The sequence below is a fragment of the Podarcis pityusensis genome (genome assembly GCF_964106645.2).
Source record: "Podarcis pityusensis genome assembly, chromosome: 11".
Classification (NCBI taxonomy): Eukaryota; Metazoa; Chordata; class Lepidosauria; order Squamata; family Lacertidae; genus Podarcis; species Podarcis pityusensis.
In genome coordinates, this window is record NC_138036.1 from 8878643 (window position 1) to 8897388 (window position 18746).

Sequence of the window (18746 nt, forward strand, 5' to 3'; positions counted from 1 at the left end):
GGTGTTTCCGTGCGCTGCTCTGGTTCGCCAGAAGTGGCTTAGTCATGCTGGCCACATGACCCAGAAGCTGTACGCCGGCTCCCTCGGCCAATAAAGCGAGAGGAGCGCCGCAACCCCAGAGTCGGCCACGACTGGACCTAATGTTCAGCGGTCCCTTTACCTTTACCTGCAATAATATAACTGTGGAGGCTGGGCACCCCAGAGAGAAGCAGTTTGGCTCCACCCTCCATAGCTGACCAGAAAGGCACCCTTATGGGGGGGCTTGGACGCAGAAGCAGTCTCTCATCATTTAAACAGTAACTCCATCAACTAAAAATTACAGTTGGTGAAAGGCAATTCTTTTAACCTGTAAGGGCACATTGCAAATCAATGGAGCTGCAAATGAACTGCATAATTTGCACACTTTGAGAGTGGGGGCTATTTTGGTTCTGCTGTGTCTTACAGGCCATGAACAGGGATAGCCTAACTGTGAGGGGTAGCTTTCGTTTATTAAGCCACAAACAACTTCTTCTTCTTCTTCTTCTTCTTCTTCTTCTTATTATTATTATTATCCTACACTTTTCTTCAGCATCTCAAAGAGGCGCCTGCCTTGAGGTACGCCAATATGCAAAATGCATGTAAATTTAATTGATAGATTCATTAATCAATAATCTGCTAAAATGTACGTGCTTAATCAAGTACAATTATTTAATCTGTTGAGAGAGACCAAGTAATTTGCCTCGATAGTTGTTTAATACAGGGCTGAAACGTGCTGTGGAGGGGGGAAAAAACAATTTCTGAAAAATTCCAGGAGGACAGCTGCACTCCTCGTGATGAGCGAAACTTGGCTCTGCGTACTCAACTCACTTGCGTTGCATGCCAATCTGGTTGCATCAATCAACTCTGAGCACCTCACAGGCATTGCAGCGCTGGGAAGAGCAGGAACTGAGAAACAGGGAGTGGGCGGAAAAGTTTTGTGTTTGTTATCCTTTTATCCCACCCTTCCTCCAAGGACGGGTAGATAACTTTTCTTCCCACCTGAGGCCCACATTCCTTTCTGGGCCACAGGCTTGCTGGGGCCACAGGCCAGTGGTAGGCGGGGCCAAAGGCAAAAGTGGGAGGAGCAATGGATGCAAATTTACCTTTATGCAGCAGGCGAGCTCCTAGGCACACACAAGCACACACCTTTCTAGCCAGGAAACCTAGAGTTCAAGGGCATATTCCAGCCAGGCAAAAACACTCAAGGGAAGCGCAAAGCAGAGCTGGGGAAGGGCATCCCCTTGGGAGATGGGGTGTGGCTAGGGAGGGGGGGTGATTTGAGGGATTCCTGAGGGTCGGACAGAGAGGTTTTGAGGGCTGCATTTGGCCCACAGGATTAAAGTTCCCTCCCCTGCCCAAGAAGCGTAGGGCGGCATGCAAAGTACGCTCCCACTCGCTCACACACACACACACACAAAATACATATCAAGACTGTTAGAATTCCTGCTCCATGATTGCAGTCATGGGATTGTTGTCTTTCACATGATGGTGTACGTTTTGACTCCACAGAGTGGGAAGTGACAGAGACAGGATGTTTGTGTTACTGTGTTCCGTGAAGTGGGACTATTGTTCTTTTTCTCTTTGCTGTCTGATTCTAGAGAGAGAGGGAGCCATGTTGCAGTGCTCCGTGTGTGTTAATATGTAAATAAAGTAGATTAGCCAAAATGCTGAGTAGCTGAGGTCTGTTACGCAACTGCGCAAACTCTGCAGATCCCTAAGTGTGCCAGTGTCGGTTGGCATCGGTCGCTGTGGTGTTCGGGCAGAAGGAAGCTTTTGAAGCTCCCAAACGATCAATCAACCAGGAGGGAGGGAACATGCCAGTCGGGCATGTGTCTCTGCCAGGGTCCTACTCGAGTGTAGGCTGAACTCCTGACATAGACAACATCCCTGCAAGTTATACTAGGCTAACAGATGGTGATTATCTATCCAGTGAGCTTTATGGCAGAGTGGGCATCTGAACCCAAGTCCCTTTGCTCCTAGTCCAAACACTGTGCCAGTGTTTCTCAGACTTGGGTTGCCTGCTGTTGTGGGACTACAACTCCCATCATCCCTGACCACTGAGCTGCTAGCTAGGGATGATGGGAGTTGTAGTCCAACAACAGCTGGAGACCCAAGTTTGAGAAACGCTGCGTGTAACCACTGTGCTAGCTCCCAGGAATATCCCCAACAGCAACACCCCTGTCTCAGAATAACATCTCGCGGGTGTGGATTATTTCATTGTTCATCTGTTTGGTTTGCTGCAGACCAAAGGAAACAGATCCTCGCGATATCCTACCTGTGTCTCCATTTTGGCCGAAAAGGTTAATAAAAACATCTGCATCTGTTCCACTGCCACTTAGATCTCCTGTAAAAACTTTGACCACATATTTGTTCACTGCAAAGAGAGAGAGCAAAAACACACAACCTCGTTAACAGGGATACAGATTATTAGATGCATAATGAGTTGGAACTGCAACAAAATGTTGCAGTATGGGGTGATGATCTTCAGGAATGCAGCTCCTCCATTCCATTCCCCTACCCCTGATTATATGTATTTTTACTCCAACAGTACCAGTTAGCATTCCCCAGCCAAACTGCCCTCATCGGGTCGTGTTTTGAAGTTCCTTACTGACATTAAAAAGAAAAGAAAAGATTTCTTTGTTATTTTGTAAACCTCAGGATTCCCTCAAGTCAGCTGATACTTCCATCTTGTGCATCAATAATGCGCCTTTCAGAACTTGGAGAGATGCCTCAGGTGTCGGAAAAGGTTATTTATGTCTGCCACTACCGCAGCTCGCGTTTTGGTAGCCCAAAAATGAAAAGGAGAGACTAAAGTCCCAACTAAAGAAGATTGTCAACTTAAATTGATGGAATATGTGCAGCTTGCGGACCTAACGTATAGCATAAGAGAAGAAGAACATCATACGTTTAGAGAAGATTGGAATATGTTTATTGAATATATGGAGGAAAATTGTGTTTATTTGAAAACGTGGGCAGCATTAAGATAAATTCAGCAGTGTGAATAAGTTTTGATGGATGTAATAATGGAATGCGGAATGGTTTAGTTTATATAAAATATGCAGGTATTTATGTTGTGCAAAATGAACCATGGAAAGAGAGGAAGGGGAGTCATTGATATTTTAAGGTTGTTTAAGTGAATATTCCAAAATGTAAGCCAAAAGTTCGCTTTCAGTCATATCCGCAACTGAGCGACCTTTTGGCTTTGGCCCAGCCACTTCATCAGCTCTGAATCTACTTGTACTTGTCCACCGCTCTTCTTCAGTAGCATGTTGGACACCTTCCGACCTGAGGGGCTCATCTTCCAGCATCAAAACTTTTATATGCCTGTTGTCTTTGTCCATGGAGTTTTCTTGGCAGGGATACTGGAGTGGCTTACTGGTTCCTGCTCCAGGTGGATCACGTTTGGTCAAAACTCTCCACTATGACCTGTCCATCTTGGGTGACCCTGCATGGCATAGCTCATAGCTTCTCTGAGTTATTCAAGCCCCTTCGCCACGGCAAGGCAATGATGGACTGCAAGAAGATCGAACCTATCCATTCTGAGGGAAATCAGGCCTGAGTGCTCACTGGAAGGACAGATCCTGAAGCTGAGGCTCCAATACTTTGGCCACCTCATGAGAAGAGAAGACTCCCTGGAAAGACCCTGATGTTGGGAAAGATGGGGGCACAAGGAGAAGGGGACGAGAGAGGACGAGATGGTTGGACAGTGTTCTCGAAGCTACCAGCATGAGTTTGACCAAACTGCGGGAGGCAGTGGAAGACAGGAGTGCCTGGCGTGCTCTGGTCCATGGGGTCACGAAGAGTCAGACACGACTAAACGACTGAACGACAACAATCATCCAGTAGCAATGGCTTCACAGGAACGGGAGGAGATACAGATGCTCAGCCTCACCTCTTAAAAATGGTCTTCCTCTTCAGGTGTTCTGGCAATAGATGAGATGGCTACAAGCAAGTTGTGAGAGGGAACCATGGGTGAATGACCTCTGGAAGTTCAGTGATGCATTGCACTAGTTCTAACCACCCCTTTTGGACAATTCCCATAACACAGTGTGTCTGCTCCCTCTGCTGGTTACAAACACATTGGCCAGGAAATGAACAGGAAAATTTCATCAAAGTCTTAATAAAGAAAGACACTGAGGAACGATTCCATGCAATCACATGATAGGATGATCAGGGCTGGTCTAAAGAGTCAAACGAATTTGATTGGTTCAGGACGGTGCTATTGGGTTGCAAATGTGAAGACTGCTGCAATCCCTCGATTGGTGAATAGAAATCCCGTATGTATTCTGGAAGTGTATAAAAAAAAAAAACCATTGCTTCGGATGTGGTTCTTCACAGCCTCCTCATTATTGTTGAGGCTGCCTCTTATGTGTTTTTTCTTTCTTTCAATATTTCACCTGGAGCCTACATCTTTCTCTTTGGGGTTCCTGGGAGGGATGCTTCCAGTCTAGAGACCCCCTTTAAATTTCTCCAGCAGCGCCAGGCATGAAGACTACATGTCTGTAAGAAGGAACAGTGGAAGAGCGAGGCAAGTAATTCTTGTGCCTGGAAGGGCTGTGTGAATTTCTCTGCTTCCCTCGGAAGACCTGCTTAGTGGCATCATTGACTAAATCTGGCAGGAAGGAGAGGCTAATTAAGCTTGGACTGGTTCCTAGTTTCACACGCACCCCGACATCTTGGCAACCGGAAAGAAGCAGCGGCAGCAGCAGAAAAGAGTTGAAATGCAAACAGATGGAGAAGACTGATTCGCCAGGAATCACGTCCAAATACATGTCTAGGGATCTGCAAAGTATCTTTGTCCCTTCAGCACGCCACAGATTTGTTTTTCGGATTCTTGCAAACAGAAATGGAAGGAAAGGAGAGAGTAATTGTCGCAGGTGTGTGGAACCACTTTCAGCCCGAAGGCCAGATTCAAATCTGGAGAGCTATCCAGGGGCCACATTCTGGTGATGGGCAGAGCCAACAGCTAAAATGGGTGGATCTAAAGGCCACGGAAGGGAAAGTAAAGCAGCTAAACAAAAAAACAACAAAAAACTCAGCTAAGCACAACCAGTTATATATTTTTACGCATTTTCTGTACATCTTCTGTACGTTTGCATTCAATTCCTCCTTAGCCTTAGGGGCAACTGCAAATAAAATAAGTAAAATTCACATAAAATATGTAAAATTGAAAACAAAACATTGAAAACAATACCCATTTTCCCATATACCTGTTAGGCTGGTTGATATGTTATTATTTTATAATAAGTTAGCCTAATCCTTGTTACTATGCACCAAATTTTCTCATTCCATTCAGATAGAGTAGGAGTTATCATTTCCCCTCGCCTTTTAGTTATTATAATCTTAGCAGCCGTTATAAAGCTGAAAGCGATTTCTCAATTATTTTCCAAAACAACCTATTCTAGAAAACCAAGCAGCGATATTTTAGCTTCCAAGGGTATATGATATCCTAACATGGCAGAGATATTAACCTGAACCAATTTCCAGAATATTTCTATCTGAGAACAGTTCCAAGAGATACATATGAAATCTGCCTTATTTAATCCACATCTTCAACATTTATTGCTGGCGTTTAGTAGTTTAGTCGTGTCCGACTCTTCATGACCCCATGGACCAGAGCACGCCAGGCACTCCTGTCTTCCACTGCCCCCCGCAGTTTGGTCAAACTCATGCTGGTAGCTTCAAGAACACTGTCCAACCATCTCGTCCTCTGTCGTCCCCTTCTCCTTGTGCCCTCCATCTTTCCCAGCATCAGGGTCTTTTCCAGGGAGTCTTCTCTTCTCATGAGGTGGCCAAATATTGGAGCCTCAGCTTCAGGATCTATCCTTCCAGTGAGCGCTCAGGGCTGATTTCCTTAAGAATGGAGAGGTTTGATCTTCTTGCAGTCCATGGGACTCTCAAGAGTCTCCTCCAGCACCGTAATTCAAAAGCATCACTCTCACTTCCATAATTCAAAAGCATCACTCTCACTTCCATACATCACTACTGGGAAAACCATAGCTTTAACTATACAGACTTTTGTTGGCAAGGTGGCATTTACCCGCTCCTTTTAAAGCCGTCCCAGTTGCTTGCCATCACTGCCTCATGTGGCAGTGAGTTCCACAGTTTAACGGCACGCTGCGTGATGAAGTGCTGTCCTGAATCTTCCAACATTCAGCTTGGTAGGGCCACAGGTTTTGAGTTTCTGTATCCACTTTCCCCATAAATCATTTTACAAACGTTGATAAGGATGGCAGCTTTAAGTAACGAAGCAACGAGTCCTGGCTTTTCACGCTCACTGCCGTTCCACATAGCCCCAAAGCCTTTCTGCACATTTGAGCTCACATTTGCTGGAGGTATTTGCTAAAGATGCAGCTCTCTGAAAACAGGGCTTTAGAAATTGGAAGCCCTTTTGCCTTCAAACCAGGCAAGGCATCGAATTTGCTGCCCCCATGACTGGCCAACTGTGCCACTGGGCATGTTCAAAGCCATGTGGTTCTCCAACTCCAGCTTGTCGGTTTGGCAAGACCCGCTCGGTGCAAATCAGCCCAGATGCTAGATGCCTTGCGTGGATTAGACGGATGGAAATCAGCAAATGTGAACTCAACCAAAAGACAGCCGGAGCTCATAGAGACAGATCCTTCGCAAACTTCAGCCAACCCGCTGTATAATCCTTGCTTATGCTGGATCATAAATTGTGCACTATTGCCCAGCTTTCCAACGCAACCTTCTGCATAGTTGTTTATGCAGGTCCTGAAAGATCTACACTGGCTCCCAGGATGTTTCTGAGCATAATTCAAAGTGTTGGTGCTGACCTTTAAAGCCCTAAACGGTCTCGGTCCATAGCTGTCAACCTTCCCTTTTTTTGCGGAAAATTCCCTTATTCCAGCGCCATTTCCCGCTGCCTCCTGCTGCTATCCCGGATTGTTAGATATCCCGTAGACTGTCCCCAGGACAGGTGAGGCTGCTGATCCCTTATTTTCAAATCTGAAAGTTGACAGCTATGCCTCAGTCCTGTATACCTGAAGGAGCGTCTCCGCCCCCATCGTTCATCCCGGACACTGAGGTCCAGCACTGAGGGCCTTCTGGTGGTTCCCTCACTGCGAGAAGTGAGGTTACAGGGAACTAGGCAGAGGGCCTTCTCAGTAGTGGCGCTATGGTTTTCCCAGTAGTGATGTATGGAAGTGAGAGATGGACGATAAAGAAGGCTGATCACCGACGAATTGATGCTTTTGAATTATGGTGCTGGAGGAGACTCTTGAGAGTCCCATGGACTGCAAGAAGATCAAACCTCTCCATTCTGAAGGAAATCAGCCCTGAGTGCTCACTGGAAGGACAGATCCTGAAGCTGAGGCTCCAATACTTTGGCCACCTCATGAGAAGAGAAGACTGCCTGGAAAAGACCCTGATGTTGGGGAAGATGGAGGGCACAAGGAGAAGGGGATGACAGAGGACGTGATGGCTGGACAGTGTTCTTGAAGCTACCAGCATGAGTTTGACCAAACTGCGGGAGGCAGTGGAAGACAGGAGTGCCTGGCGTGCTCTGGTCCATGAGGTCATGAAGAGTCGGACACGACTAAATGACTAAACAACAACAATAGGGGTGAGAATAATCTCTGGCATATAGAAACTGGCAAAATCAGTGGGGCAGCTGTGACCCACTGGCATCAAATGTCACCCCTTCTCCATGACAAACAAGCATATTACAGCAAGGAACATGGAAAGAAGTTTCTGCTTCTTGCCAGTAAGCGGGAAACCTAAAGTTTTTCTCACTTTTGCCCCACCCTGCAAAAAACCCAACCCACCCTCCCATTAACAATGCAATAATTGTTAATTAATCAGATAGGTACTTGATGTTTGGCTAGATTTGTTTGGTTTTATTTAATTGGAGTATACCGAGTTGCCGAAAAAGGTCCGTATAGTTAAAGCTATGGTTTTCCCAGTAGTGATGTATGGAAGTGAGAGCTGGACCATAAAGAAGGCTGATCACCAAAGAATTGATGCTTTTGAATTATGGTGCTGGAGGAGACTCTTGAGAGTCCCATGGGCTGCAAGAAGATCAAACCTATCCATTCTGAAGGAAATCAGCCCTGAGTGCTCACTGGAAGGACAGATCCTGAAGCTGAGGCTCCAATACTTTGGCCACCTCATGAGAAGAAAAGACTCCCTGGAAAAGACCCTGATGTTGGGAAAGATGGAGGGCACAAGGAGAAGGGGGCGACAGAGGACAAGATGGTTGGAAAGTGTTCTCTAAGCTACCAACATGAGTTTGACCAAACTGCGGGAGGCAGTGGAAGACAGGAGTGCCTGGCGTGCTCTGGTCCATGGGGCCACGAAGAGTCAGACACGACTAAACAACAACAACGAGTTGCCCAAACTGTAAGTGTAATGTTTTAATGTATCATATATTTTGATGTTAGCCACCCTGAGCCCGGTTCTGGCCGGGGAGGGTGATATAAATAAAAAAATATTATTATTATTTATTATTATTATTTGCTTGGTTGGGGTGCTTCTTCATCCTAATCAGCCCTTGTAATATAACGGCTGCCCAACCATCAGAGTTGTGTTCCTTTCCAGGAAGAGTCTAGTCTCTTTCTGATGTGGGAAAAGCTACTCCAAGTTCATCTCCGTTGAAGTGACCTTTTAGCCAGCAGAGATGAACTATGATTGACCTAAGGGTTGCGGGCTCCATTTTCACAAGTCTTTGACACCAGGGGGAGGTGGACTCCCTGCTCGTATTACATATACCTATGTAACATGCTCCACATGGTAAGATTGCCGGTGTTGCTTATGAGCCACCTGCCTGGTTTGCGGCAAGTAAAATGATGGATCGACACTGCGGCAAACTTCACGCTGGATTATTGCTCATTCCCTTTCACTGGGAATTGCTAGGAGCTGCAGGTCTGTAAAGGGCAGGAGAGCATTTCCAAAAACGATATCCGCAGCATCCTCCACAGCAAAGCTAAAATTCCCAGGATTCTTTGGGGGAAGCCAGGAGTGTTTCACTGGTTTGGAAGGGATGCAAGTGTTTGTAATACGTATATCCTTGGAGGAAACCACAGAAAAGAACAATTCCTGAAGAAGTGCGATTGGGCACACATTTGCTCCGAACAGAGTGCCTTCCCCTGATCAACCATCTCAGAACCTACAACCAGCAAGGGAAGTCACTGGGGGCTTGCCTGGTTGGCGGTAACTCATGGCAGGGCCTTCTTGGTGGTGGCTCCCTGCTTGTGGAATGCCTTCCCTAATGAGTTGCACCAGTCTCCCTCACTGTTAACATTTAGGAGAAAAATGCAAAACAGTCCTGCTGACCTAGGCTGAAGGTCCTGTCCCTGGTAACCCAGAAATTATTAGTTTGAGTATGGTTGCTTTTAGGAATTTTAAAATGTTTTTATATACAGTGGATGCTCAGGTTGCGAACATGATCTGTGCGGGATACACGTCCTCAACCCGCAGCATCCGCAACCTGCAGTGGTGCCTCTGCACATGCGCAAAGCGCAATTTAGCGCTTCTGCGCATGTGCAACCGCCGAAAATCGGAAGTAACCCATTCCGGTACTTCCAGATTTCGACGGTCCGCAACCTGAAAAAACGCAACCTGAAGCGACTGTAACCCGAGGTATGATTGTAATTGTTTTTAACTTGTTTTAGAAATTTTAATTGTACGGTTTTAGTATTGGCATGTTTGCTGCCCTGAGATCCTTTGGAGGAAGGGTGGGATATAAATTTGAGGAGGAGGGCGACCCCACAGCAGAAGCCCAACTATACCCGCTCTCCCTTGCCTTCTGTAAATTTCTTGACAGCATCATTGCCCCAAGACATAAATCGTTACCATATTCTTTCACTTTATAACCACCACCAGCATCAGCTGCCCCCATTTCGACGCTGTTCTGCACAGTCGTAAGCTCAGCCCGTTGCGGAATGACATACCTTTGGGAACATCCATGGGGTTAAGGCTACCGATAAGATCTCTGACATAGAGTCCGTCACCCTCATCCTTGCTCAGCCAATTGTTGCACGGGAAGTAGAAGCGGAGGTGGGGCCTGTTCATGTCCGTCACTATCACACGATCCAGAAACCAGCTGGCATTCATCCCTGTGTTGTCGTGTTCAATTCTGTCGCACAAATCAGAATAAGACTCGGGTTTGGGGGGTTTGCCACACCTTCGTGTTTAATGTAACAGTAGGGAGTGCTGAATTTTTCAACTTTCAGATTCCCAAAATGAGGGGTGCAAAAAAAATTGTAAGATGACTTGGGAATTCAAAAGATATGTTGGTTAAATTGATATAATTTAGCTTTGCTTGGTAGATGATGACATTAAAAAATAACTGACTTTTTCACGTTTCTGTGTAATTCCAATAATTTTCAACTCGTCTTAGCAAAAAGATTTTGTGAAAAGATGTATGTAAAATTACATAAAAATCATTAACAATGATTGCCAAGTATTGCAGTTATATTTTATATTAATATTATTTTTATCATATTATATATATATATATAAACGTCGTAACATGAATCAAGTTCGGCTCCATTGACAAACTGCAGTTCTTCTTTAGAACAATGGCCTGATTTGACTAGTTTCCTAATCTCTTGATTTAAACACAACATTTAAGCTCATTAAAAGGATTTCATCCGGTCATACACCCTCCAAGGGCAGGTGGCTATTCTCACATTACAGAATCGCCAAATGATGAGCTGTTTGCTCCCATATATGATATTGTGGTGCCATTTTGGGGAAAGGCAGTAGCTGAGTGTTAGAGCACCTGCTGTGAATGTAGAAGGCCCCAAATTCAATCCTCAGCATCCCTAGAGCCAGGAGAAATCCCTGTCTGCAATTCCGGACAGCAGCTACTGCCAATCAGAGAAAACAATACTGAGCTAGATGGACTGATGGTGTTACTTGGTTCAAGGCCGCTTCCTAAATTTCTATATTCCAAGTGATGCCTTTTATGTGCTTAGATAGCTTATCCCTGGGGACAAAGCCACTTCCACCCCGCGAAGGGTGGCTGGAGCCCAGCCCCCGTGTGATTCGGGGAATCCCCAGCCGTGTCACCCCCTGGCCAGCCAATTGGCTGGCTTTGGGGGCGTGGCCCGCCCAATTTAAACACAGACACGGCCAGGGATCTCCCTCTTTCCCCACCTGCCAGCTGTTCCTGCTTTTCCCACCCTCCTGCCCTATAAGGTTTTCGTTCCTTGACCTAGCTATGGACCTCGGTTGGTCACCACTGAGGGGCCTGATAGGAATTTTTCCACTTGGCAAATTGGCACCAGCCACTTGGTTTTCGCCTACCTCGTAGTAAATCGTCACAACTTTCTCGGTATGGGCAGTTAGGGCGGTATTGGTATTGTTATGTAGCACCATCACCTGCCCCGCATATTGAAAGGTAGTCCCTTAAAGGATTCCAGGGGGCGTGGCCCTGTCTGAAGCCTAGGGAGGTGAGGGTCTAAGGCACGCCCCCCCAGTCAGTGACCTCAGGGGAGTTCCTAGTTGATGTGCATCAGCAGGTCTCTCTCTACTGGTGGTTAACCCTTCCCGGACTTCAAGCGGACTGGCTGAAGTCAGATATAGTCGGTTAGGACCAATGCCTAAGCCAATACCGCTCTTCACCTGTAACCAATAAAGTTGTGGCCATGTTTAGCCCATTAACCTTAAATAATTATGTCATGTGTCTTTATTTCCACTGGAGGGGGGGGACGGGAACTCGCCACGCAACACAGAATGCAGGAATTTCAAGTCAAGAATTTGGGGCTGAGTGGGGATTTTGGCTGGGGCCCTGTGCAAGGACGTCGGCTTGTGCGCTGCGGCTTTCGCCCCTTCTTCTCCCATGGGTGCCCCTCAAAATTGGACCAGAGGGGTTTGGAAGATGCAGGGAATGGGGAGAGGAGAGTAATTGTTCTATCTAGCAAGCAGTGCCGGATTTACTTAGAAGCTAAACAAGCTATAGCTTAGGGGCCCACTCTCTTGGGGGCCCCCCAAAAAAAATTAAAGGGAAAAAAACTGGATGTACATTTCCAAAATAGAAGATAAAAAACCAAATGAAATAAAACCTACATACAGCAACAGTGGCAAATGGCTTTAGATACCTATTAGGTCCATAAATTACCATATGGCATATATTCAACACAAAAAAACTGACAATTTGTTGCTGACAAAGGACAGCTGGACATATAAAGTGCGCCATTACCTTCAGTAGCTTAGGGCCTCATCAAACCTAAATCTGGACCTGCTAGCAAGCCATCATGCCTGCTTTTAATTCTGGCACTTGATGTTCACCTTATTGCTGAAAGCCCATGAATTTGTCCGATAAGACCATGGGTAGGCAAACTAAGGCCCTGGGGCCGGATTCGGCCCAATCGCCTTCTGAATCCGGCCAGCGGACGGGCTGGGAATCAGCATGTTTTTACATGAGTAGAATGTGTGCTTTTATTTAAAATGCATCTCTGGGTTATTTGTGGGGCATAGGAATTCGTTCATTTATTTATTTTTTCAAAATATAGTCCGGCCCCCCACGAGGCCTGAGGGACAGTGGACCGGCCCCCTGCTGAAAAAGTTTGCCAACCCCTGGATAAGACTATGTGGTTCAGGGGAACCCAATATTCTGTGTCTCCGCTACCATACCTTATTTTCCTGATTGTCCCAACGTTGTTGGTTCTCACTCGGAACACATCTGTTTTGCTCCTCTCAAAGGCAGAGCTGCTCCTGAAATATACACATGCCCCCAGAAAGAACAATTATTGAAAAGAAGGGGTTAACAGTGGTCGTTACAGATGGTCTGCTCATGCATTTGCACCACTCAGCTGACTCATCACCTGATAATTTGAACCTAAATGTTGGGGGGGGGGGCTCCCAATATCTATTGTAAGGCACAGCGGTGGCCATGAAGCCTCTGGCTCCTATTGGCTGAGTTGGTGGGAGGCATCAGAATGTCCATGAACATTCCAAGGCTGAGAGAATGAAAGGGGCAGCATGGACTTCTCACCGTCAGTCTCCCTTGAGGGAAGTGAGGGGTCATTTTAGCTGGGACAGACACCTCGGACTGAGGGTCACGCTGGGCGCGTCTTGTGCTTCTCCCAGTGTTTTGGTTTCTTAAATTGAAAGACAACATTGGAGGACATGGTCAAGAGGAGAGGAGTACTGACAACTGAAGAGTGCTGGCTACAAACCAAAGTAGCTGGTCTTACTGGGGAGAGAAGCAGGAAGCAAGGAAGAGTGAAGGCAGGGAAGAGCAAGGGAAAGTTAGCACTAGAGGAAAAATGTTGATCCCATGTTCTCACAAGTTCCACGATGTGCAGAAACTAGGATCAGCTTGCTTTGTGATGAAGTGGTCTGCTATTACCGTATTTTTCGCCCTATAGGACACACTTTTTCCCCTCCAAAAATGAAGGGAAAATCTGTGTGCGTCCTATGGGGCGAATGCAGGCTTTCGCTGAAGCTTGGAGAGTGAGAGGGGTCGGTGCGCACCAACCCCTCTCGCTCTCCAGGCTTCAGGAAGCTATCAGCAAGCCTGGGGAGCCCGCAGGAGTTCCCGCAGGGCTCCCTAGTCTGCAGATAGCAGCCTGCTGCCCAGAGCGCGGGGCGTGCTGAAGCCGCGGCTGGGGGGGGGAATAAATTTTTTTTCTTTATCCCCCCCCCAAAAAAAACCCTAGGTGCGTCCTATGGGCCGGTGCGTCCTATAGGGCGAAAAATGCGATACCTTTTTGTTGGTATGCATGGAAATCTAAGGTGTAGGACAAAACTCTTACTTTGAAGAGTTCATGTCACAGGTGAGATTTGAACCAGGGAACATCCTGAACATCTGCTCAGTCTCTTCCATTGCAACCCTATGCATGCCTACTCAGAAGTAAGTTCTATTGTTTTTACTCCCAGATAATTGTACACAGGATTGCAGCCTTAGGCAGAGCACTGAGTTGTGCCCAACATGGAGGGGGGGTGTCGCACGTGTGTGATGTCACACGCATGCCGCCACCACCCCCAACCCAGCCAGGCTGACTCGGCCCACCATCCCCCAGCCACCCCAGCTTCCTTGCCTTAGTAAAGGTAAGACCTTTATGAAGACGCTTCGCCCTACTGCAACCCTAGTGGAGATCACTAGCACACCAAACCCACCTCATAGGGCTGTTGTGAGGATAAAGTGGAGAGGAGGAAGAGAACTATGTAAAAGGTAAAGGACCCCGGGCGGTTAAGTCCAGTCAAAGGCAACTATGGGATTGCGGCACTCATCTCGCTTTCAGGCCGAGGGAGCCGGCATTTGCCCACAGACAACTTTCTGGGTCATGTGGCCAGCAGGACTAAACTGCTTCTGGCACAACGGAACACTGTGACGGAAACCAGAGCGCCGTTTACCTTCCCGCCACAGTGGTACCTATTTATCTACTCGCACTGGCATGTTTTCAAATTGCTAGGTTGACAGGAGCTGGGACAGAGCGACGGGAGTTCACCCCGTCGCAGGGATTTGAACCGCTGACCTTCTGATCAGCAAGTCTAAGAGGCTCAGTGGGCTTCTTGGAGGAAGGGGGGGATTAAATGCAATCAATCAATCAATTCTAAGCCTCACTGGATCACAGGCCTGGACAGGACCCACAGATGTCGTTCAGACTGACTTGCCCCCACCCCAGCCTATAACAATATAGATTCAACATAAGCAGGAAGAAGAAGAAGAAGAGTTTGGATTTGATATCCTCCTTTATCACTACCCTAAGGAGTCTCAAAGTGGCTAACATTCTCCTTTCCCTTCCTCCCCCACAACAAACACTCTGTGAGGTGAGTGGGGCTGAGAGACTTCAGAGAAGTGTGACTAGCCCAAGGTCACCCAGCAGCTGCATGTGGAGGAGCAGGGAATCGAACCCAGTTCACCAGATTACGAGTCCACTGCTCTTAACCACTACACCACACTGGAAGTGAAATCTACTTCGGGGAGACCTCTGGAATGGATGTTTCTTCTCTTTGATGACACACAGAGACATGCAAATTCCTGTATGTCTATGTGGGGAAGGGGGAACCTATGGCAAAGACGTTTCACGTGACTTCAGCATGCCTTGTGGTGACCATTCTGTGAAGTGCGTCGCCGAAATGCAGAGGTGACGTTGCCATGCACTGGTGTGGCAGCACACAGTGGTGAAAGGGAAAGAAGCAGAAAGCCTTGTGGCAACCAGAAAGGTGCCACCTTTGAGGAAATGCATGGCATTTTGTGCAATCGGCGCCGTGGAGCGAAACAGGGGATCTCAAATGTCATGCATTTGCAAGGCGTATCATTCGTCAACGCTCCGAAAACAGCCCGCCGGGGAGATGCATGAGATTCCATCCTTTTGCCATATTCCGTGAACAGCGTGACAAATTTGGAGCGGGGCGTAGGCGTCGTGCTCTCTCGCCACCCTTGCTGTTGAATCAGTTATTACCGTCAAATGTTAGCTGGAGGTAACAGGCAGGAATAAATTCCTTCTGGTTTTGCCTGTGAGGTTTTGTTCTGTTCTGTTTTGTTTTTGAGGAGACCACAGGGAAGAGAAGAACGGGAATTGGGAAGCCCTGAAAAGCAATTACGCTGCAGCGAGATTTCTGACAGGGGTGACACCTTGTCAGCGTATAACACCTGTGCTCAGAGATCAACACCGGTTGCTGATTTGCTCCCAGGTTAATTTCAAGGTGTTGCTATTAGTATAAAGTTAAAGGGACCCCTGACCATTAGGTCCAGTCGCGGACGACTCTGGGGTTGTGGCGCTCATCTCGCTTTATTGGCCCAGGGAGTCGGCGTACAGCTTTCAGCTCATGTGGCCAGCTTGACTAAGCTGCTTCTGGTGAACCAGAGCAGCGCATGGAAATGCCGTTTACCTTCCCGCCGGAGCGGTACCTATTTATCTACTTGCGCTTTGACATGCTTTCGAACTGCTAGGTTGGCAGGAGCAGGGACCGAGCAACGGGAGCTCACCCCGTTGCGGGGATTCGAACCGCCAACCTTCTGATCGGCAAGTCCTAGGCTCTGTGGTTTAACCCACAGCGCCACCCGCATCCCTCTGCTATTAGTATACAAAGCCCTTAATAACTTGGGACCAGTTTACCTACGAGATCGCCTTCCCACATATTTGCCTGCTTGCAGTGCGGAATTGTCACTGGTGCAGGTGACACATAATACCCCTACCACATTTGTAAGAACTCCATAATTTCGTGTGACAGCACCTACACTTTGGAACTCCCTGCCGATTGAGATCAGGCAGGTACCTTGCTCTGTTCAGTGCCTGCTAAAAACATTCTTGGTTAGACAAGCCTTTACCCCTGATGTTTAGAAACACTGGTGTGAATTTTAAACTGTTTTAGTATTTTAACTGCTTGTATGCTTTAATGTAATTGTTTGCTGGTTTTATGGTTGATCTTTTTGTAAACTGCTTTGAGGGTTGTGGCTTTTACAATCAAATGGTGCAAAATTACATCAAGCAGGGTATTCATTTAATAAGAATTTTAAAAGGTCAGATGAGAAGGGGTTTTGGAAGAATGGCAAGCAATTTTTGTGACATTTGGCAAGGTAAGGTGGAGTGCAGTTGCAGGTTTAAGTAAGGAGAGAGTTAATTTCAAATGCTGAACAAGATTCCTAGCAATGAATGCTTAACGGCTCATTCTGGGGTCATAAATGAAACTGACTGGGAAGAGTTTTGGGAGATGCATGAGAAAGTACTTTTTCAACATGGCAAAATAAAACAAAAACTCCTTTCAGTGATTGCTTAAAACCTTTTTCTTTTTTTCTGCTTTGACAAGCCTATGTAGAATGCTGGCATATGTTTTAATCTCTTTTTTTGCTTACTGTTTATTTTAATCATCTTTGGAATGTTTTTAACTGTCTTTCACTGATAGTTCTAGTGTGTTTGTTTGTTTTTGTAAACCTCTTAGAGGTTTTTATTACAATCAAGCAGTATATAAATGATGCAAAATAAATAAATGAAAATAAGAAACATGTTGTTATGGCCGCTGTTGTGCAGCTGGAGCGTGTGTGGATGAATCTGTCATTTTATCTCTCAGGCCCCGTGTGCAGTAGACATTTAAAGCAGTAGTATGCCACTTTAAGAATCATGCCCCTCGCAAAGCATCATGGGAACTGTAGTTTGTTAAGGCTGATTAGTGTTCTTAGGGGACCCCTATTCCTCTCACAGTTATAGTTTACAGAGTGAGTTTAGCAGTGAGTTCCTCTTTCCAGAGAATTCTGGGAATTAGGAGAATTTTGGGTCTCCTAACAACTCTCGTCTCCCTTAACAAACTGCAAATCCATGATATTTTAAAATGGTAACATGTTGCTTCAAATGTCTGGTGCAAATATGGTCTCAATTTCTCATTTTCCCCATCTTCACTTCTCCACATCTCTGCAGCAATTTATTATTTTGAAGAAGAAGGAAAACCCTTATGAAAATTCATCAGCAAATTTCTCCTAATGAACCCATTCTTGTATGCAGTTTTGAATAATATGCACATTTTCACAAGCATTTCCCCCTGAATTAATTAACTCTGTACGTGGTTTTCACTAATATGTGCACTTTTATACACAATGTTTGGTTGAAGAACCGTTACGCAACATTCACAAAAATGCAAAATTTAAAGGATAGCCGTGTTTGACCTCACACTTTCGTTTGAAGAGTGTAAATTCGGTGGTTTCTCGTTGAAATGCACACAAAACTAAATTTCTATCCCATCACCAGCTGGGGCTGATGGAAATGGTGGTCTAAAACATCTACAGTGTACTAGGAGCCAACTTGGTGCACTGAATGTGTTTGAGTATTCTGAAATCATCTCCAAGTTGTTTCAAATATGGCAAAGAGGCCTGAAATTTCATGCATTTCCTTTACCATTCCCATATTATTTGTCTTTATAAGGTTTTCGTGTTTGAGTTGCTTCACTGGAGAAAGAAGATCTTTTGAGGGGGAAACTTAAAAGAGTTTCAGGTACCTCTTGTCAGCGCTGTAGACATGGAGAAAATGTGGCATTATGGTATGAAATTAGCATTTTCAGTGAAACATTGAAAGCAATCAAGCATAGTAGAGAACCTGGCGCAACACAAGAATGGGAGCCTCACAGTGCAATCCTTGCCATGGCTACTCATAAGTAAGTCCTAGTGGATTCAATAATAATAATAATAATAATAAATTTTATTTATATCCCGCCCTCCCCAGCCAAAGCCGGGCTCAGGGCAGCTAACAACAATAAAATAGTGCAACATTCTAAAAACATTTCATTATAAAAATTAATTAAAATCAAATTAATGGCAACCATTAAGCTAAAGTTCTGTGAAGATTGCCAAAGGAGAGAGTCAGGCTGCGCCGTGACCAAAGGCCTGGTGGAACAGCTCTGTCTTGCAGGCCCTGCGGAAAGATGTCAAGTCCTGCAGGGCCCTAGTCTCTTGTGACAGAGCGGTCCACCAGATTGGAGCCGCAGCCGAAAAAGCCCTGGCTCTAGTTGAGGCCAGCCTAACCTCTCTGTGGCCTGGGACCTTCAGAATGTTTTTATTTGAAGACCGTAAGTTCCTCTGTGGGGCATACCAGGAGAGGCGGTCCCGTAGGTACGAGGGTCCTAGGCCGTATAGGGGGTTTACTCCCAGTAAGTGAGGTTTGGATTGTCCTTTAAGCCAATCCTTTACCCACTTACCTGGGACTAAGCCTCATTAGACTCCTTGTGACTGCCTTCTGAGTACACACCAGTAGGATTGTACCGTTGATCGTTCTCCATTAAGACTATGGAGCTATTAACAAAACAAACCGCTTTGTGGAAAATCTGAA

At 46.2% G+C, this 18746-nt stretch overlaps 1 protein-coding gene across 5 annotated transcripts in view; it reads right to left on the reverse strand.

Annotated features, from left to right (window-relative positions):
- LOXHD1 (lipoxygenase homology PLAT domains 1) overlaps positions 1-18746 on the reverse strand; it is a 187559-nt gene that overhangs the window by 131686 nt on the left and 37127 nt on the right. For all 5 annotated transcript variants that reach the window (XR_013977591.1, XM_080973371.1, XM_080973373.1 and 2 more), the window contains exons 3-5: positions 12616-12696; positions 9927-10111; positions 2294-2392 (exon numbers count right to left, since the gene is read on the reverse strand). Coding sequence is in view for 4 of the 5 variants with exons in the window: in XM_080973371.1 (XP_080829497.1) it covers positions 2294-2392; positions 9927-10111; positions 12616-12696 (365 nt within the window). In the remaining variant the exon portion in view is untranslated. The remainder of the gene's footprint in view (positions 1-2293; positions 2393-9926; positions 10112-12615; positions 12697-18746) is intronic.